Raw genomic sequence first — 22500 nt, 5'->3', positions numbered from 1 at the left:
TTATGAATGGTTATGCTCAAACAGATTAACCTTGAATTTAAGTAAAACAAAATACCTGGTTTTTCAACCACGACAAAAAAGAAATTATAATTTACATATCCCTGTTAAACTAGCAGACCGGTGGCTAGAACAGTCTTCCAGTGTTAAATATTTAGGACTCATTATTGATTGCTCACTGCCTTGGCACGACCATATCGATTATATAAGTAATAAAATCAGCAAAAGTGTAATGTTATTGCAAAACTAAAACCCTATGTGACATCCCAATCCCTGACAAGTATTTATTATGCACTTATATATCCCTATTTAACTTACGGTTGCGTACTGTGGGGTAATAATTACGAGGCTCCATTTTCACAATTGGTGAGACTACAAAACAAAGTTATTAGAATAATAAACAATGTGCCACTTCGTGATCATATTACTCCCCATTATGTAAACCTTGGTCTTATTAAGCTTCCTGACATTGTTAAGCAATATACCTGCCAGCTATTATATGACCACTTAATTGATGAAAAACCGTCTAATTACACCTTATCTCTGGTATCTGAGCAACATAACTACGTTACTCGAAGTGCATCCCTACAACACTTAAATCCCGGTTTCTCCAGAATAAATATAAGGAAATTTTGCCCCACTGTTATTGGATGTTACTATTGGAATGACTTTCCTTTATCTATACGTAACTTAGCGACTAGAAAACGTTTTAAAAAAAGCACTCTTCCAGTATAATTTTGCTCAGTATTAATTAATTCATACCTCTTCCTCTCCTGTGTTAAGTTAACTTTTTTACCCTAATTATTATTGTCAATTAAACAAGGGCATCTAATTAGCTTGCTACATTTTTGCCCTTTTCCATTTCTCCTCTTACTTGTTTACTTTATATTTATCTTTGTAATTTTAGAATGGAATAAGTAAATAAAATGAAAATGAAACAAAATATTGTTATTCCCGAAGTGACGTTGAAAGCCAACTCGGCCCATTCTCCGCTATTCCTCGGTCGTGAACATGGAAAAGGGCAAATTTACAAACTTTAAAAATTCATAGAAAATTAACGAAAATAGCTACAACGATGATTTTTTCGCAGTGGTGATCAGGAGAAAAAGGAAATTTATATTAGTGTAAAAACATTTTGGGGGTGAGTGGCACTTTAAGTATGTACCACACAAAATAATTGCTTGAAAATCTGCATAGTTATTAGAAGACATAGACTAGTTCTTTTGGATCCCCAAACGACATTTTGGGGAAATTATCCAGGGCGATGTAATCGAATTTCAAAGTTGGATAAAATTCGCTGATTTAATCCTTTGACGCGCAAAATTTCACCAAAAATGCCGTTTTCAACCGTTAAATCAGTTTTTTAGCAGCCATGACGCTAAATGGGTCTCAGTTTTGCTGAAAAAGCCATTTTTTACCAAATTGATAAATTTCCCCAAGATTAGGCACAAAAATGTGCAAAATTTTAATTTGGTGCGTGCGCATAAGCCAAATTTTTATTTACTTATTTATTTATTTATTTATTTATTTATTTATTTATTTGCGATTGCCCTTTTCGAATTTTTTTCTTGCCCCTTTCCTTTCCTTTTTCTCAGTCCTCGTTCTGGCTGCCGTAAAAAGGTGGGTGTTAATTATGGACAAAGCCTGGAAATGGGACCTTGATCAATTATCGGTATGATTATACAGCAGTCAGTTAATCCAGTATTGTCAGCACAGCTATTATCCTTTAATTTCTGAAAACTGTCCAATTTGGGATTTAATTTGGACAGTTTTCAATAAGGATTTTGAGTAAAAACGCAGAAACTGTCCAATTTGGGAAAAAATAGGACAATTTGTTTCAGCCAATGAAATTGAGCTATTAACCTTCCGAAGATTATCGAAGGCCAAACGAAACCTTCCGTAGATTTCCAAAGATCACCCGAACACTCCCGGAGATTTCCGAAGATCCCTCGAACACTTCCGAAGATTTCCAAAGATCACCCGAACAATTCCAAAGACTTCCGAAGATCTCCCGAACACTTTCCAAGATTTCCGAATATCACCTAAACATCTCCGAAGATTTTCAAAGATCACTTGAGTACTTCCGAAGACCTCCCGAACACTTCCGAAGATTACCCGAAGATTTCCGAAGATCACCCGAACACTTCCCAGAATTTCCGAAGACTTGTGACAATGTCCGGCGATCTCCGAAGATCACCGGATATTTTCGAAGCTTTCCCAAGTTTCGGAAGATCGAGGGCCCAGTCTGTTTTTCTTCATAGACAGTTACTGTGGCTTGTCTTGCAAAGCTGTATTACCTCACGAGCTATATAATTAATAAGTAACAGGACTACATGCTTGTCCAATTTGGAAATAATTGGATTCAAAAAATTCCTCTGACAGCCAAATTGGACTTGGCCTACGGCCTCGTCCAATTTTGGCTGTCCTCGGAATTTTTTTCATCCAATTATTTCCAAATTGGACAGCATGTAGTCCTATTACAGCATGTAGTCCTATGGTTTTTGCAGTGATCATCGTTGGTTTCTGTGCGAAGAGTGAGGCCCGATAACGAAATTAAGTGATTTTTAACAGAGGAAAGAGAAAACCTTAGTTGTTGTTACCCCCCCCCCCCCCTATAAGAAGGTGGGCTTATCCATCATGGACCTCGGGCCATTGAATTTTGGTGGCATTTTTTCTTGCGAAGAGTGTTTTTGGGAAATTTCCAAGCCCCCCACAAACAAGGATCTGGCTTTTGTGACAGTTCCATTTTCGTTCATGACTTTTATGCTACGATGACATTTCCGACGATTCTTCTGCGACACCTTGCACGTGCTCAGAAGAGAAAAACAAACTTGGGGTCACACGATCTTAAAATATCGGGAAAAAATACAAGTAAATAAGAGAGTGAAGGGAATTTCTCACATATAAAAAAGCTCCTGACAACCTGTCTGATCTTGACTTGATTGGAGTCACATAATGAGCAAATTTCAGAGATTTCCCTTTACGCCGCGTTAATAGGTAATGTAAACATATTCAGAGAGTTGTAACCGAACAGTTACCGTAAAGCCAGCAAATTCATAGGATCAACATCTTGAAAATCTCGTTTTAATACAGCACTTATACTGGAAGAGAAACACCTTTTCGTTCAGAAATAGATAAAGCGACCTCGAGCAAACAAACACGCTCTTTTTATGTGAGAAAAGAAATGAAAACGCTAGTAATTTTCCGAACGCAATTTGCATACGTGTCGCCTGAATCGAATTAGAGCACATGGATCCTCTCGAATCAATATATTATGTGTTTTTTATTATTCTGAACAGTGTATTGCGAATGTTACTCCATTTAGTCTAAGCGTTAGGCACGTAGGTCGGATGAAAACGCAGGTTCGGTTGCTGAACTCGTTGTTTCGTTTGGCAGGCCGAGTGAACAGTGAACTCGTTGGTTCGATGCGTAACACGGAACGGATGATCCGCGAACTCTATGCAATTTTCACAGTTCAATTCAATACACAAAGTCGAAACACTTTCTAAAATGTCTTACCTTCTGTTCATTTCCTGAATACGTACACGTTGCTTCGAGCACTACTCTTTCTATACACAAGCTGCTCCTTGCCAGAATCAGAGAATCTTTCGAAATTGGCTCCAGCTGTGACGTGGATTTCATTGTCAATCAAATTTGTCGTTTCGCGTCGACAATGAAAAAGGAACCCCAGCAAACCTTACCGTGGCCTGCCACAGGCATCCCACAGAAAAAAAACCAGAGACCTAATTTCTGATGCGGATTTCTTCGCATCCCCGTAATGAACTATTTTAAATGTGTCGAGGATAAGTCCACGTTTTAACAAACGTAATGAGAATAATTATCCAAAAATATTTGAAAATGTTTCAGGTCTCTGATCAACAAAGTCAGAAGACCTAGTTTGAGTTTATTTATGAAGGTGAAAAAACGCAGGATCGTTGCGTGACAAATAGCGCCTACATTGCTTCTGTGGAGATGGTTTTTGTTTCATTTTGTTTGTTTTAACGCACAAACACATATTTCCTGGCACTGGCAACTAACCGTCAATCCGCTGACTGTGAGTAGTATTACCAAACTTTTGTGTTCTCGCGAAACAGGAAAAAATCGTAGCCCACTTTTTCATAGGGTGAATGGCTATGGGTATGATAAACTTGGTTACCATGATAAATTCAGTAAAGTTGCCCGGCATCCCATATAAACCGCGGTGACCCGCACGTTGCTGGCATTTTGCGATAACAGTTGCACGGGCAACAACCAAAAAACCTTTTCGCGATTGTAATTTTTCTAGCAATTGTGGTCAAATTTCAGTGTCACGCAATTCAAAGGAGATCAAAATAAAAATCAAAACTAGATGAAGTCCAGAATCTGGGAAATGAAAGAAGGTAAATATGCAAAGACTCTCGCCAAAATTCTGGTCACAGTAATTTTTCTTATGCGAGATATGCGGAGAAGTTTTTTAGCCAAATTTATAGAGATTTGTATGGAGACGCCATGCTGGTGCCCATCCGTATGGGCACCAACATGGCGGCCGGAAACCAACAAAAACAACTGTCACTGAGTTTTGCTACAAAGGCGTGAATTTATCCCTCGAGGAACTCTGAAACATTAAAATAATATTTTTTGTAAGACATGAACTGTTCAGATAGCCAAGTTTCCCGAAATAAGTTACTTTTTTAACCATCATGACAGCTCTCTAGGCCGTCATGTAAATGCCGCGTGACGCAAAAGCTTAGGAATTCAAGCGTAGTGTATCACAAAACCAAGAACCCATTCGGAGCGAAAATTTGTATGAATATTAGTTTTCAGCTGCTCTTATACATCATTTAAGTAAAATCTCAGGAAGATCAATAGTTTTGTAGTTCGAATTTTATTGACGTCATGTGAAAACCAGCTATTGTCAACTTCAAAACTTGGTGCGACACCAATGAAATAGGAAAGGATTCACTAGAAATCCTGATCAAACAAAACTTGGATCCAAACGACTCTCTGCTTTTTGTAACGGAGTCAAAAATAGCTAGATCTTTAAATGACCCTTGGTCAACGCAAGCTCCTGGCTAAGGCAATCGGAGAGGTTTTTGTTCTGACTTCAGAACTGTTGTTTCTTTGCTATGCTTGAATGAGTTTTCGTCACATGATATCGTTTTGCATACTAAATGAGACGTAATGACTTTTCCGGTTCCGCTATTTTCAACAAACCAGCCAATGGAACAATGCACCAAAATCTAAAATTAAAGGTGATAAAATTTTGCGATTTCAAAATGGATCTACTAAAGTGGCAATTGAACTTTGTGTCGTGCAATTTTGGTCTGAAATCATACTTGTGATTTCAAATCGAACTCGCGCTGCGCGCTTATTCAATTTTGAAATCACGCGTATGATTTCAGACCAAATTGCACTCCACTCAGTTCAATTACCATTATCAATCATCTCTCATATCTCAGATTCTTGACCTAATTTATTGACTGGTTACGATTTTTATTTTTGATTGCGTGACGGTGTAAACCAGCAATAGACAAACCATTGCTATCATCAGGCATAGTCAATCGATAAAAATTGATATCGGAAATCAATCGATATCAATTGATATCGATTGCTATCGGCAATCGATATCAATATCGACTGTTATCGTTAATATCGATTATCGGTTTATCGATTAACTACGCCTAGCTATCACTATGAAGTATTAGAGACGCCTCTGCCTCGACTGGCTCTTTTTTTGTAGGCGCATGCAAGTAAGGGAAGTGACGGTGACAGTTAGTTGGCAATGTCAAGTTATACACATGTGCACATTCTACGGTATCGAAGCTTCCTAGACAGACAAACACTCAATAAAAATAATTTCTGTGTTTACTTGAATTGGGTTCCCTGTGGTAGAAGCTCAAAACTTAAAACGCGAAATTTAGGCATGTTCCACTCAGCGGATTTTTAGGGATTTTTAGTATGTTACCATGTGGACCACCCTCTAACGCATGGCAATGAGAAAACTTCTGTTGCAATTTGTTTGTTTGACTGGTTTATTGTAATGTTGCTTTTATTTAAGTTGTTCCTAAAAAAATAACCTTCGTTTCAATAAGAAACAACTATGGCAAGGTTGACACTCCATTAATAAAATCCAAGCCTCATGGTTACCTGGAAACAAGGATATTATCAGTCCGACAAGACAACCCAGGAAATTGAAATTTTGTTCTAAAAATTGTTAAAAATACTTAATGACGTTTTAACGCTATTAGCAAGTTTCAAAAACAATTTCAGTTTTCTAACGTAACAATAAGTACTAAACAGCATTGTTATTCAACCTAGAATCCTATTTTAGATTTTTGGACACGGTCATATTTGTTACCTGTAACCCTTGACAGAGACTTTGGCTTCCAATGGCAGTCATCGACCATTCTCATCTCACATTGGTTACTCAAACCAACCCAGAGAACCTAGAACCCAATGCTGACCTTTAACCTTCCCAAAGTTTCTGTCAACAGCAAAGCACCCAGACTCTTCTATTTGTATTGCATTGCAGTACCAGTGGCTTGCCTGGTTCATGGTATTTAAGCAGTGGCGGACTTGACACAAGTGTTTCTATATCATCAAATGCCCTCGAACCCTTCTAGTTTAATCTTGCAATGGTGCTGAGACGTCTGATAATTTTGATGGGAACTTTGCTAAGTAATTGGATCTTTTTGATACCCTGCATCTCATTTGGCTAGGTCAGATTGACCATTGCATTGACTTTAGAGGGGTCCACTGTTACTTCGTTAACAGTAAAGTCTGGCATGAACATTTCCTTGAGGACAATCTATGAGCTTGATTCCGTGCTTGGGGCACCAGGTTAACAATGCCTCTAGCTTAGCATTTTACTGCATCTTAAGTTAACTTTCCGTTTCCAGTGATAACGAAATCATCTACCACTATCCTGACTCTGGTCAGTCCCTCATTAGCTTGGCCTAGGCAATGTTGGAAAATTTCTCCCGTAGGGAAAATCCCTAATGGCTTTCTGGTCCACTTGTAGTGACCAAAGGGAGTATTGAAGACGGTCAGAATAGGAAAGTCAAGTTTTAGCTGCCAGTAGCCATTTTTAATGTCCACATTAGTAAATACTGTACAATAGCTAAATCTGGAAGGACTATTTTAATCGTTGAGATGTTGTAATGAGAAAGCCTTAAAGCCTTGTTCAGTGGCTGTGGATCGCAAGACAAATTCTTATCATCTTATCATCTTATCATCTCATCTACTTCAAAGTATAGGGGTTCGACAATTTCTCGTATTCCTTGAAAAACATCAGTAGACGAGTCCAGCATTGTGATTGAATCTCCAGAGATATCATTTGCCAGTTGTTGAGATTGTTTTACAATGTTCGCTGATACATATCTTTTGCATGAATTCCTTTGTTGGCAAACTTTAGGATGCTGGAAACAGTTTCCAATACTTTTCTAACAGCTATACAAATTTACTCTGAAGGATGAATACTACCACTGTTTATAAAGTGGTGCTACAATAGTGGTATCACACAAATGCCTGATCATCTATCTATACAACCTGTTAAAAACACTCTTAATTTTAGCTGTAACTCAAAATGACCTTGGTGACCCCCATTGTGGTATGCATGATAAGATGCCATTTTTTTTTACAAAGTTTAAAGAAATTCAATGGAGAGGGTTCAGGGCCACCTTATTTAAGGTGGCTCTGATTAGTTCAGTTTTGCCAGTAAAAATGCCGGATTTGGGCCTCTATAAACTGGACCTGCTGCGCGTGGTTATTTTAGTTGAAGTGGTCGGGAACTGTTCAAGCAGTATGGATGAGAACTTGATCATCATGCATAGGGTACAACACGCGAGGTTACGAAATGAAGGGTTCTTATGTGAACTGGGCTGGAATTTTGCGCAGAGCTCTTATTAATATTTGTTTAGTAAGGGACTGGTGCGAGTGTGTTAGAAAAGAACTGGAAACTTTGCCAGCGTCTTTACGAGAAATGATTTCCACTTCTACATTTCCTACATGTTTTCCCAATTGCTGGGCAATCTCTTCAGCTGTGACATCCCCCATTAGAATGACAAGATCAGTTTTTTTCCTTCCCTCTTCTTGGTCTTCCATTCTGGCCTACAATGCATTAACTCTTTCATCATACCAAATGTCAAAGCTTTGTTCTTGAGCTCTGTAAGATCCATGTTCGTTGTTTCGCCACTTCTTCCACGGTCTGTAGTTTACAACAGGTTGAGCTTGTTTCTTGCAGCAATGTCTTTTGAATCGAGTTATCCCTGATTCCCAACACCTGCTGATCTCTTATAAGCGTGTTCGCGTAATTTTTTGCAATTCTGTCATGTACTGATCAATGCTTTCCTTTTCTTATTGATTTCCTCGATTAAAGATGACCTCCCATTGGGTGTTTTGTTTTTATTCAATGCAGAACTCGTCAAATTTTTTGACTCTCCTGCTGACCTTGATTTCCTCTTTCTGGTGTGAGATCCACTCCATGGAACATTTCCATTGCATCCTCTCTTATTACCAACTACAACAATACTATATTGAAGTTTTTCTTGAAGTGCTTGAGTCAAGCCGCAATCGAGAGTTATCCCAGGTTCTTTGAGTCATTTCCGGTTACAATGTTTTCATCAATCTTGAGAAGCTGAGGCAGTTTTAAACCAGATGGCAAAATTGGCTGTGCCGTGGCCATGTTATCGTGTCCCCTAGGTGCTTGAATGAATATTTCTGGAACTGGTGATTGTTTTCTGTATAATATCACCAAAGTCAGTCATTTCACTTATTTTGTGCATCTCACTTCTCATATTGCATTTGCTGAGTAATATATCACACAAATTCAACGTTTCATTAAAGTTTTTGATTTATTGTCCGCATCAAGCACATCAAATTGAAAAGGTTGCCTCAGCATTTCATAATCTAAGCAAATAGTTGTATTCAATGTACCCTACTATCACACCTATGTCCACCAACATTTTTTTACAGTTATTTTGATAAACCGTTGTGATCTTTCAATTATTCATTTTTCTTTTTCCATTTTGTCCTTAGTTTTCCCAGCTGGAATACTTCAAATTCCATTTTACAACAGAAAATTTCCACGGTAAGTTTTATCGCTATTGGTTCAAAGTTACTATTCCTTCAAAGGCGAAATTGGCCCAATGCCATAATGCACGACAGAAGAGCAATGCATGACCAAGATACCATTAATATTTTCTTGGGATAAAATGCTAGAATAACAACAATACTGATTTGGAGATACAAACTGCAAATCAAACATTAAAAAAAAGCCATTTAAAGTCATTAAGAGTTGATTTTAATGATTGAGGAGTCAAGCGATTATTATGCACTTAAGCACTTAAGCACTTAACAGCCTCAGTTATCCCATCTTCAATGGGAACTTGAGTGTTCTACATTTTGTCTGACCCAAACAAATTTAGCATAGGCATCTGAGAGAAATGAGTCCTTGAATATTGCTGGGCTGTCTTCGAAAAGTCCTTAAATAGCCGTTGAAAAAAGATGTCTGCATGAACAATGTCATAAATTCAAATGTTGATACTATTGTTGAGCTTAAGCTAGTATGCCGATTTGGAAATAAAACCCAAATCCCAATGATTACTGATATCATTTTGCTCTGAATAATGTGGAATGAGAATCTGAGTCACAGTTATTGGTCTTGTCAAATATTATCAGCTACGGTCTTTATCAGATTATAAAGAAATGGCCACAGAATTAAAAATAGAAAAGAATAAGGTTCAGCTACCAGCTTTGATCATGCGTGCATGAAAATAAGTCGTGTACTTTCGTTTATATTGTCACGTCATCTCATTATGCTCTGAAATAGAATACCATTTTATCCAATTAGGATGTCCACCAGAATCGCAGCTATTTTGTAATTTTTATTTGTTTCATCACTGTTCCTTTCTGTTCCTATTCTTTATGTTCTTGTAGTTATCCTTTCTTATAATTTAGGTCCTTTTGAATGCAAGTAATTATGTCAAGAACATCTCTACCCTGATTTTCTCTTGGCTGATCGCTGGACGAAGTATCTGGCTAGCACATATTAGTGCAAATCATAAAACAGACATTTTATAGCAGACTGTCACAGTGTTTTTCAGAAGATCTCAACAGTGCTTAATTACAAGCAGAAAATGGCAGATCTTCTGCGAGTCTCTCAGAGGCTGGCCTGTCTTTGCATAATTTGTCAACGTCAATGAACGCCTTTGGATGGATCTCAATACACATATGCCGTATATTTGCACAGTAATGACAAAAATGGGCAATCACAGCCAAGTTGTGGCAGGTTGGTGTAAGTTATGCGCACAAAATGAGTTAATTGTACGCAGATTCTTCGACTTTTTATTGCTGGCTTGAAAACGTGCTTTTCAAATGGTGCCCCACTATTGAATAGTCGTTTGGCACAGTTTTTTTTCTGCTTTTGACATGATTCATGACATAGCTACATCAAACTTGTAACGCCATAAGAACAATGGATAAACTACAGAAAACGTACTTGGACTTCGTTCACTTCAATAGTCCCGAATGGTTGTTTGTTTTTGTTGCCATTATCGAGAATGAAATACTTATTTTTCTGTTTCCAGCTCCAATCGAAAAGAAAACTGTTGCACTGTAATGTGTCATCTAAGAGAGAGAGAGAGACAAACTTTCATTGCACTCTGGCTTAACAAATGAATAAATTCTAAACTAAATATTTGAGCATTACTTGAGAAAATTCGTATCAATTTTACTGAAGGCGTTTAATGCTGTGGCTATTGACTTATTCTTCCAAAATGTGATTGGATTTAGGTTAGCATGTCTTACTTGTACTGAGTTTAGAAGAGCCACATCAAAGCCACTTATGTCAAGTTTGTCCTTCACAATCCCTCTTACCCCGTCTGGGTCATAATCACCATTTATTGTTTTTAATATGTAAATTTCAAAAACCTACTAAAAACATAAAATATATCCTACGGATCATGATAAAGCTAGTTTTATGAATGTATGATTTAGAAAAGCTGATACTTACTATGCAAATATCCATGCTTTTATGACACCCAAAATTTCCCCCATCACTTTCTCAGTGATTCTAGTAACAATTTAAGCCTGGGTTGCCATGATTGTAGCGGTGTCTATAATGCCAAATGTTTTGTGCTTTTGTAGATGTATGGTCAGTGCTTAACCCATTGACACCTGAGGCTTTCTAGCATAGTAGTAGTAGTAGTAGCAGTAGCAGTAGCAGTAGCAGTAGCAGTAGCAGTAGGACACGTGTATGCTAATTGCGGACACTAACAGAATCATAAGTGGATACATTAAAAAAATTAAAAATAATAAATAATAGGGTATTTACACAAATACAGGCAAAAAGATCTAAAAGGTAAAAGTCTTAAAGCACATTAAGTATATGCGCATAAGCGCATTGTTTGGACATTTGGGGCATTTTCAGCCGAATGTTCCGATCCGTCAAGCCCTGATCCATTAATTACCCCAACAACAGACGAAACCAGAACTCTTCATCGGCAGTGTAACTGGGTTTATTAAGAATAAACAATTTAGGTGAAACGAAAAAGCATCTTCACCGGAGAACACGTCTACAAAGATACTTTTGCTAATCACATGGCGAATCCTATCTCATGATGCATTACGAACGATTACAATGCTGTGCTTTGAAAAACGCGTAACGCGATGAGTTACGCGTGACAGAACACTGAATATGAGCCAAATTAGCTCCAATCTACTCAATAGGCCATTTGCAACATACCAGCGTGCTTTTCTTTTCACTAGAACCGCGTTTCATAACATTTTTGCTCGGGCATGGGAGGAATCAAAATTTCGAGATGACCTACGTCTTTAGTTTTTATTATTATTATTACTATTATTATTATTATTATTATTATTATTATTACTATTATTATTATTATCATTTTCGCTTTCCCCTTTCTCCTTTTCTTATCCTTTTGCTGCAGTTGTAGATCATGGAAATATCGATTGCCTCACGAAATAAATCATACTAAACTTCAATCCACTTCCAACTACTGGTGTAATCACTATATCGATCCGATAAAGGGAAGATTGTTAAAATGCTGATTGAAAATGTTTGGTTCAGTCTACAAAAAACTGTATTGAGACACCTTAACTTCTAAGAGAAAAGCGTCTTGCAGGATCTAAGCACAAGTGTTCTGCAACTACCATCACGGACTAAAGTCTTGGGACAAATTTACACTTTTGGTGCTCTGGCGCACACGCCAGACACGAATACTACTTCACCTGCCTAACCTCGCCCCCCACTCCCCATAAAATGTTGAAAACTACTAGCTGCAATTTCTCCTAAATTTCAACATTGTATTGGGTGGGGAGGGGAAACAGTAACGCGCTTTTGAAAGCAAAGCAGCGCTTTTTTCAAACTTCAGTAGTAAAACACAGATAATCCGTTAAATTACATAAGTGTCTCAAGGACTTTTGTCCACGATTGTAGGCGCAAGAAGTTGCCGGCTTAGGGATGCCAACTATGGGGATGCCAAAAGAGGTTCTTGCAGAATCATTACTTTTGGGCTGAAGAAGTCAGGGAAATATGAGCAAGAATGTCAAAAGTGACTGGCAGAAGGTGATGATGCATTGCCCAAACCCAAATGCCTTAATTAAACAAAGGGGTTGTACTGCTGTCCTGCACCACTGTGTGAGCGCGATGGATTTAAAAGAGCAGCTGCAGAAAGTACGTTGACAGCAAGGCTGTTGGGTGTTATATTTTGACACAAAAGCCAATATGAAAAGAGTTTCTGACTCGTAGACAATCTTCCGTTGATAGCCAAAGGTAACAATGTATGGTGCACATACAAAAACATGGCTTCATTGCATTTCAGTTCTGCTGTCTGGTCAAGTTGGCAGAGTGTTATGGTGGGAGGATTACTTTAGTTTGTTACGTTTTGCTACAAAAACATAGAGGAGTCAACCTTTCAAGTAATGGACTTTTTAATTTGTCGATGTCCAAATCTGTTGTTTAAGTTTATTAACTACTTGCAAAATGAAAGGAAGCTCAGACACTTTCGACGTAAGGTTACGCTGATGTTATATCGAAATTAATCGACTTACGAAAAGTCAGTGGTGCACAGAAATGATGCAGTTCTTTAAAAGGTAGTAAGAAAGTGGACAAGACCATCGGTGATATGAGATTTCAATGTACAGGGGGCACTACATGTCCCATCAGGAAGATGTCAAAACCAGTCCAGGTCAAGTTAACCCTTTAGACCTTGCATTTGGCCCAAACGTTTTTGCCATGTACCTGTTCATCAGTTTAAAGTATCACACTTTTAGACTTACCGGTCATTCTATAGAGGATGTGGTTAATTCTGAAAGGAAAATGGGGTGTCATTGGCGACAAAATCTTAAGACCTCTTGCAAGTACAAATGTAATTCCTTAACTTGGACTGATATAAACATGCAGGTACTTGAGATCATGGCCTGACAAATATTTTTAACAAACCCTGTCCCTGGGTAATTAGCTGACATGAAAAAACCACTTTCCCAGAAGCATGACCTGGTTGTCCCATATCATAATGGTAGTCTAGCAATAGAAGTCTGACAAAACCAATTCATGTTATTCGAAAGAAAAAAACAATGCCTTTGAGTAATGTCATTTCAATATACCAAAATATGTCACAAAACACCTACCGGGTACCTTACGGTATGCTTACGGACCAAATACAAAGATTTACTTCCCATTACCAGTGGGCTCTCTGTGTCACAAAGTTTTGGCCACTTACAACGTATTGTACACTTCATAGCACCACGTCAGAATCAATGTTATCAGCCACAAAATTCATTTAGGGAACTTGCTGGGAAAACTCTTTGGCATTTCTTTGCTTAATAGTGATATTTATCACCTTTTGGCTTCTGCTTTTATCGACTTGTAACTTCTTGGAAATCTCATTTCAAACAAGTCCATCTAATTATTATTCTTGGATTTAAGTGAAGTTTGAACCACTTAATGGCAGAAAAGCATGTTGTCTACTGGAAATAGTACTTGGTATGAAAGTCACAAAGCAGTGTAAAATGGTAATCAAAATACAGAAACGTAGATGATTATAAAAGGCAAAAATTAATTAGATATCAATTTAATGCATAAGTTAAGTTGCCTGTAACATGGTATGGCCCCGCAGGTTTTCTTACGTAATTTTGAGATTATGGGCAACTAGCCCTCCTTGGTCAATATTTCCTATTATTCTATGGCTTTGGCTTGTGGCCGATATAACGCGCGCTCTGATTGGCTAAGAGCGAGATCCGAGTGGTCATTGTGCAGCCGTAATGCCCACGGGCCGATTACGGAATATGCAAATTAGGAAGAGCACGGCTCTGGAAATTCAAGCGCATTGAAACGATGAAAGCCGATTAAAAACAGTAAGAGAAAGTAAATTTAATTCCGGGTAGCTAACAGTTTAGAGATTTTTCCCTAATAAAATTTATATAGAAGTCGTTTTAGACCCACCAGCCGGTAACCTTGGCGGGCACTAGTGAAAAACCATCAAAGTTTGACGTGTCTCAAGTAAAGCTAAAATCGCTGAGTGAAAAACACCATCGGCAGATCTGTCATGCATCCTGAGCAGAACACCACGAAGAAACTTATAAGTTATCATCTTAGTCACAACAATTACCAAAATATTGAACTCCGTCACAGTTCTCATCAAATATATTCCCTCGCTTTAACACAAGCAAGTGTAAATCAGCTTCCTGGGTCATCAGATCTAAACAATCGGGCGGTTTTTTGTCGGTAGCCGTGTTTCTGATAACTGCAGGAAGTTTTAGAAGTTCGCAAGGCTTGAAAAGTTCATCCATAAACCCCAGAATGGAGAAAGCGAAGATATGTTGTCGAAAGCGAAGATGTGTTGTCGAAAGCGAATGCGAAGATCGAGTTATTCTGAGCACTGCATTCTGAAGCATCAGTATTTTCTTTCACCAAAAGACCGTTGGTTTGGACTATTTTGAAGCACTTCCTGTCTTTTCAAATGCGTTGCCGTTTCGCCCCAAAGTCGGAAAAACTCCCCCATCAAGTTGTGGCACCACGATACCAAAATACCTTTTTGAGGTTGTGACAATCACTTTTCCCTTAAAGAAATGAGTGTTTTTAACGGAATGCGTAATACAGTGGTGAAGTTCACTGACTGTTTAGTTTGAGACGACGAATGAATCGGTAAACGCGCGCATCGCCGGATGTAAATTGACAACTTCCGCTCGAATATTTTTTTCTTTTCTTTCATTCATGAGCCATATAATAAAGAACTTAATAACCTCGGCCGTTCGGTCGTTACGGGAAAATCTCAAACCTCAGCCTACCGTATTGACCTCGCTATCGCTCGGTCAAAACGGCGAGGCCTCAGTTTGAGATTTTGCCGTAACGACCTCACTCTCGGTTATTAAGTAGGTAGTAATTCGGATCTGGCAGGCCAATGGCCACCTTGTTGAGAAAAAGGACTGAACTATAAACTGTTAATCCACTAAACTCTGGCTGAATGGTTTTGGCTTGATGATCATTGCTGTTTACCTGAAATTGGTAACAGCAACAGTTTAATGTATTACACAAAAACGACCCCTAACTGTAACGTTTTAATAAATCCTCAAAGATATAATTTTGATAAAAACGATAACAGCAATAATTTACAGTAATGCACAAAAAATGCAGTTGAACCCCTATTAAGCGGCAACCCTCGGTGTAACGGGAGATGGCCGTTTAATAGGGCATTGCCAAGAACTACAATCATGGAGAAAAGACTTGGGACAAGTTTGCACTTTTGGCGTTTTTGCGCACACGCCGGACGCGAAATCAATTTCACCTGCCTAACCTCGCCTCCATCACACATATAATGTTGAAAACTAGTGCCTGTAATTTCTCCTGATTTTCAACATTGAATTGGGTGGGGAGGGGAAAAAGCAACGCGTTTTTAAAAGAATAGCAGCGCTTTTTTCAAACTTCGTTTGTAAAACACAGATAATTCGTCGCATTACATAAGTGTCCCAAGGACTTTTGTCCACGATTGTAGCGTGAGGCTTAGTAGAAACATCAATTTATTCTGTGGCGAAATAAATGGACACCAGTCACTGTTTCAGTGATCCATTATGTGTTTTTAAAATTGTCAGTTGTAATTTTGTTCCTGTTGTTCTGTATGGTTGTAGTCTTTATTGTCCCTTAATATGAAAATGAATATATTGGAAAGAAAAGCTTAAATGAGTCTATAACGCATAGAAATCGAGAGCGAATAATCTAATTGTTTTAGCATAAATCTACTAGTCGTTCAAAACTATCTAAATCCAATTCACAGAAACTTCGAAAACGCCAAGAAGCGGCCGTCATTTTGTTAACAAGGGCACACTGCTACGCTACTCACTATCTATCACAGAATAGATAGTGAGTAGTGTAGCCAATCAGAGAACGGCATTCGTGATAGAACGCTAGTAGATTTGTCCTAAAACTCGATAGAAACACGTTACATGTTTTCTATTTCTTAAATACCATGTAAACTCGCGTTCTCGCCAAATAAACCTGAAGAAGGCTGGTGTTGGCCAGCCGAAATATTGTATTCACCGCCTCTCACGTTGTCTGACCGACCTTTGCAGTATTTTTTATAGTATCACAATGATGTACACATTACTTAACCAGTTTTAAAACTAAAACCCGAAAAGACTTCAGGTTTGAAGGAGATTTGAACCCATGACCTCATCTATATAATTATACCAGTGCAGTACTCTATCAATAGGCCACTTTCGATATAATAAAATTCAGCATGATAATGAGGCCTAGAGGACACAAACAAAAGAATGAATAAACATGGTCATTCAATTTCCTTTGTTTGTGTCCTCTGGGCCTCACTGCCAAGCTGAATTTTAATATATCGAAAACGGTCTTTTGAGCTCTCAAGCCACGTTTCTTCTGGTTACATTGTGAGTTCATTATATTGTGTATAAATATAAAGTTAAGAAGCATAATTTAATTATGCATGATTTGAACTGATGTAGGAAAGCAAATAATTTTTTAGATGCCTTGTTAGGCTTAAAAATTTGTGTAGCAGTTGCAGATACCAAGAAACATGGATGCATATGGTCAAGTTTTTTATTCTCAACAGTATGCCACAAACTACAATTTAGCTGAAAAATTCAATGTTTTCACTGATACTGTTTAAAGCTGGATGAACTCTGTTTATTTTTGTTTTTTGCAAACAGAGCAATTAGCTATGGTGGCATAGGGATTGTGGTTGCACATGAAATAACTCATGGATTTGATAGTAATGGTAAGTCTTCTAACTTCCTACACCTTTCAATCACATGCAAACTCAACTGAACCAGTGGTTGAATTTCCTGCAACCATTAATCATGTTCACGAGAACAGGCTCAAAGATCACATCCGTGACTTCGATTGGTAGATTTTGGTCCACTTTGTCTGCTTTTTGTTTTGTAATTATGATTGAAAGCAACTAAAAAAAGCTCAGCGAGCTCACAAAGGCAAAACATTTACTTACCTAATAAACATGGATAGTGCAAATCACACTTCTACAATTTAAATTTAAATTTTTGTATATTATTTATACTTTTTAGATTTTGTAATTGTAAATTCTATGCCTGTAATTCTTTATTGACTTTTTTTGATGCTTTTTATACTGGTCACCGATTAATACCAGTCAATCTATATCTTGGTCGACTGACCGGTCTTTACCAGGATGAATAAAGTTATTATTATTATTATTATTATTATTATTATTATTATTATTATTATTTAAAGGGAAAGGTGCAGTAAACTAAATGGTCCTCTTGTTAATTTTGTTATGGTATTCAGTTGCAGCGATTGACCTACATGTATGACCAGGTCATCTAATATTTATTAACTGTTTTTGATGATTCTGTAAAACGTTTAGTTTGTTATGGTTTACTCCTTTTGATGTTACACTGTATATTATTGACGTAATGCGCTAAAGGCAAGTCATGTTTCATCTTTTAATTTCGCAAGGTTTGGTTGCGATGGTTAGGCACCCAATGTCCCCTGCTTGTCTTAAAGATTTTATAATATTTGAAAGGAAGCCCGACCAGCGTTCGCTTGTTTAGCTCCAGTCCTCTTTTCAGGTGGAACTGGAATTGCCGGTTTTTTGGAAGGGTGGAAAAAGAGAGTACCTGGCGAAAGTCCCTTGAGCAAGGTGAGAATCAACAGGAAAGACAACCCTCATGTGGCACATGGTCAGAATCGGGAGTTGTTTTAAGATATTACGATATCTTGTTGAAACTGTTGTGGTGCCTGGTGATCACAGGATTATTTTGACAGTTAACTTTAGGTGAGCTGATTGTGGTGGTGGCGTGTTAGGGATAATGCAACCATCTGGGTTTGCTACAAAACACGATCTCTTGTTGGCCCAATTGGTGCTGTGGGCTGAAGAAAGCATGATGGCAATCCATACTGTTAACCAGCCACCACCAGCACACCTCTGTTGTGGCTTTGTCAGCTGAAAACAGTACTTTGGAAAGTAAAACGTCACAGCTGCATACAACTTGCACATAAGAAGAAAGGCAAAAAATGAAACTGATAGTGTTAAAATTACGACCCAGAGGCCGTCAACCTGACTAGTACCCAGAAGAACAAACTGGTTTGTGTTGAAGATTATTTTTGATAGATATTCTGATCACATCTTACCTTGAAAGATAGGTATCAAAAGCACTAGATACAAGAGCGCTCCCTGATATAAAGCAAGCACCAAGACTCTTTGTTTCTTCATTATTACTGGTAGAGGAAAGAAGTGTCCCCACCCCAAAGCTGGAAGAAAAGGTCGTAGCAGAGAAAGAAGTCTTATGATGTTATTGGAAACCACCTGTAGTGCTTTTATATTGTCAGGAACCTACCTAAAGAAACACAAGGAGGCTGTGCTGGCCTACAGCTATATCTTAGTACACTACAACAATTACTGTGAGAGCATGCGCTTCGAGAATCATCTCAATTCTTACAAAATGAAAAATACAAGGAACTGAATTAGATGACGTAAGTTTTCATACTGGAACTCTTGAAAACAGTCTTTGGACTTAATGTTCCTAACATGCATCAGCATTGTTGACAGTTAATATTAACACAGAGTCAGGAAACAAATTAAATACTGAGATATGTTACCTGCCACTTCTTCCAATGTTTCATACGATAGTGCTCTCCCAGAACAGCCTTATTTATAGAACTCTAGGATCTAAACACACATGTAATTTAAGGTTTGGTTTTTACACCTCCACTAAAGAACTAACTATCGCAATCAGCCCACCTATTAGGCTCATCAGTCTTACAAATACAGTTGACACCCAATTTTTCTAATGTGAGAAAGGATATTTTGCGAGGTAGGTGTACCACTCAAGTTATCATGGGATCAGTCTTAATCTGATAAGTGCCTTCCAAACATCCAATACCATCAAATCATACTTATATTTCGTAGAAATTTCTTCGATACCAATCCTGGTTATTGTCACTGAACATGCTCTATCACTTTGCGCATAGTTAACAGAGGGGAGTGGTTATAAAACCTGAAAAAGCTCTTTGTTGTTTGTTTCTTCCCTCCTTTTTTCGCCATTTTCTGTGCACTAAACATAACACGCCATCTTTAATAACCAACATGCATCTTGCGCGTAATTAACTTGAGCAATACTTCATGTAAGATTCCCCCATTGCTCAAGAGTATCTAGGGAAACGAACAGAGCGTGAGAAGACTGACAAACGATCTATGGAATCTTATAACACAGCGTCATCTCAAGCTAAACCTAGATTCTCTCTTAACTTTCAGCGATGGTTTTATAATTCTCTTAGGCCTAGTAGCAAGAATGGGTGTTACAGGGGGTACTTGAATGTCTCCCTTTGTAACGGGAATGGCCCTCCGAACAGGTGTCGTCGCTTTGTCCTCTGTGGGAACTTGGTTCACTATTGGTGTCGGTCGCTCATGTTGCTCCTGCTGATTTGGCATTTGGAGTAAGCTGAACACGGTTTCTTCTTATCGTGCTGGTCGGTGTTTCAACTTTATACGACCGAGGTGTTGATGCTGCTTCAATGACTTTTCCTGACCGCTGAAGGTCCTTCACTTCAGTACCCGATCCAACTGAAGGCAAGGGCTTGGCCTTGTTCCTGGTGTTGAACACTGTTTCCTGCTTCAATTTGCTCATGCTCTCTCGTGCACGCAGGTTATCCAAGTCAGGCCACTGTGGGTTCAGCTGGGTGTGGAATAACAGAACGCTGTTCATAATCTGCCTTCCCATCAGCAACTGGGAAGGAGAGAACTTGCATGCTAGTGGTGTTGAGCGATAGGCCAGTAATGCTTTAGCAGGGTCTTTTTCCTTTGTTAGAAGATTCTTCACAGTTCTAACTCCCCACTCAACTTCTCCCTTTGCTTGGGGAATCAAGGACTACTTGTGCTATGCTTGAATCCCCATTCCTTAGCAAAGTAAGATAATTCTGCACTGTCAAACTGAGGACCATTGTCAGATCGCACTTGCTCTGGGATCCCATGTCTGGCAAATATCGACTTAAGTGCTCCAATGACCTCATTTGACTTTGTAGTCGTCTGCATAGCTGCTACTTCCACGTATCTTGAGAAGAAGTCTATAAAAATAAGGTTGTCAACACCTTTCAGCTCGAAGAGGTCTGTGGCTACGATTTGCCAGGGATGGTTAGGTTAGGGTGTCGTGATAAGTGGTTTAGGCTTGTTGCCCCTTTGAAGAGCGCAAACTCTGCATTGTTGCACCAGATCCTGGATTTCTCGGCTGAGTCCTGGCCACCAAACAGAGTTTGTGGCCCGCTCACGGCATTTAGCGATTCCTTGTTGTCCTTCGTAGATCTTATCCAGTATCTCAAGACGCATGGAAGAAGGGATCACGATCCTGGATGCTTTGAGCAGAATGTTCTGGACTACAGACAGTTCACCCCTGCTTGACCAGTAAGGTTTCGTTGCATCGTTTAATGAATGCTTGTCAGGCCATCCCACACAGCAGTACACTTTGATCTGCCTGCAGACAGAATCCTTCTCCTGTGCTTCCATGATCTGCTGTAATCGTGCGTCTGAGGCAGGCAGTGATGAGATCACGCTTCCCATGTGTGCATGCATTTCGTCATTGTCAATTGTTGACTTCACTGTTTGGCTTCGGGTTTGAAGTCTTGAAAGCGCATTAGCTATGTACATCTTCTTTCCGGGAACATGCTTGATCTCCTTGACGTACCTCATGACGTACTCATTCAGATTGCTTAGGTCGACGCAGACCCTGACCTTGCCATTGCTTTTCGGGGTCACCACCATGGGAGCGCACCAATCAGTGGGTTGGTCAACTTGGATATGACACCTTCCTCCAACATCCTGTCTAACTCTTCTTTTGTTTTCTCATACAAGGGGAAGAGTACCTATCTTGGAACTGACACTTGGCATCTTCTTTGAGTGATACAGTAACTGTCCTTCATGACACCTAGTCCTTCGAATAACTTGGGTTACTTGTTTGCTACTTTACTCTTGTAGTCATCACTGTTCAGGCTGTCAAGTCTACTTATCAGCTCTAGAAGTTCAGTTGGCTTCCTTCCTAGCAAAGGTCGCTCGAGATCTTCTATTACATACACTTGCTCCTTAGCAACCTTATCTTGCGCTGGCAACTCTGCTATGAAAGTTCCTGGACAACTCGGTTTCTGTTTACATGGACCCACGAGTAGCCTTTTGGGCCTGCTAAGTGATGGAGCTGGTTGCAAATTGTGATACAGGCCAGGTGGAATTACTGTTACCTCCGCCCCAGTATCCTATTTAAATTCTGCTAACAGTCCATTCAATGAAACTTTAGCTTTCCATGAATCTCCTGTACTTCCTGTAATAGCTTCGCAAGAGAAGAAAACACACAATATTGTAGGAACACAACGATTCTATTGACAAGATGGAGGACTCTCTCTAGCACATGATTTTTCAATGTCACGTGACATAAACGTCACTGTCACTACACTACATCACCTCCTTACATATTACAAAACTCCCTATCACGCAGATAGCTGATGTCCAAATAATCAATGTCCAATGTACACAAACTACGAACAAATAAATTGGCATAGAGTCATCTACATAGATTTGCATCGGATGTTTTGGATTTTAAGCACAAAGGAAGACAAAGTCACTCATCCATGCTGGAGGGCGCCTAACACGAGCGGGCCTTGAAGGAAGGGGACTTGCACTGGATTCAGGAGGTAGGGTAGGCTGTTTATCAATATTGTTAAGCGGGGTCAAAGCAGTTGTTTCCAACTGTCTTCGAGTGGGCATGTCTTCTGCCTCGTCTCCTCCGTGAGCTTCAGTGGCTTCAGTGGAAGGGTCCGGCTGGGTAAACTTCTTCATGTGGCTCGCGTTAGGCAGCTTGGTATTTCCTTCCTGATCTTGTATTAGGACAGCATTGCCCTTCTTTTCCACCACTTTGTATGGTAGTGGTTCGGAGTTGGGAGACAGTTTGTTGTCACAGCTCTTGTTTAGCAAGATGTGATCTCCTTCTCCAATATCACTGCACTGTGCCGACCGCTTGCTGTCTGCA

The 22500-nt window shown here is 39.0% G+C and overlaps 1 protein-coding gene, 1 long non-coding RNA gene and 1 pseudogene across 3 annotated transcripts in view; 1 reads left to right on the top strand and 2 right to left on the bottom strand.

Moving 5' to 3' along the window:
* Positions 1-3975, bottom strand: part of LOC149116712 (uncharacterized) — a 9037-nt gene extending 5062 nt beyond the window's left edge. Inside the window, exon 1 of the long non-coding RNA XR_016205455.1 lies at positions 3517-3975. This is a non-coding gene — a long non-coding RNA (uncharacterized LOC149116712). The remainder of the gene's footprint in view (positions 1-3516) is intronic.
* Positions 1-22500, top strand: part of LOC110043333 (endothelin-converting enzyme homolog) — a 246397-nt gene that overhangs the window by 130668 nt on the left and 93229 nt on the right. Inside the window, exons 13-14 of the mRNA XM_089282468.1 lie at positions 9013-9064; positions 17167-17234. Coding sequence (XP_089138594.1) covers positions 9013-9064; positions 17167-17234 — 120 coding nt within the window. The remainder of the gene's footprint in view (positions 1-9012; positions 9065-17166; positions 17235-22500) is intronic.
* Positions 17722-22500, bottom strand: part of LOC149116711 (uncharacterized) — a 5658-nt pseudogene continuing 879 nt past the window's right edge. The window contains exons 1-3 of the transcript XR_016205454.1: positions 19489-22500; positions 19091-19160; positions 17722-18742 (exon numbers count right to left, since the gene is read on the bottom strand). The exon at positions 19489-22500 is cut by the window's right edge and continues 879 nt beyond it. The product of XR_016205454.1 is annotated as an uncharacterized LOC149116711 (transcript). The remainder of the gene's footprint in view (positions 18743-19090; positions 19161-19488) is intronic.

This window comes from Orbicella faveolata, unplaced genomic scaffold (assembly GCF_042242905.1).
Source record: "Orbicella faveolata isolate gen_17 unplaced genomic scaffold, um_ofav_v1 contig_12, whole genome shotgun sequence".
Taxonomy (NCBI): Eukaryota; Metazoa; Cnidaria; class Anthozoa; order Scleractinia; family Merulinidae; genus Orbicella; species Orbicella faveolata.
Note: the sequence above shows the minus strand (reverse complement) of the source record. Positions and strands in the feature narration are given on the sequence as shown.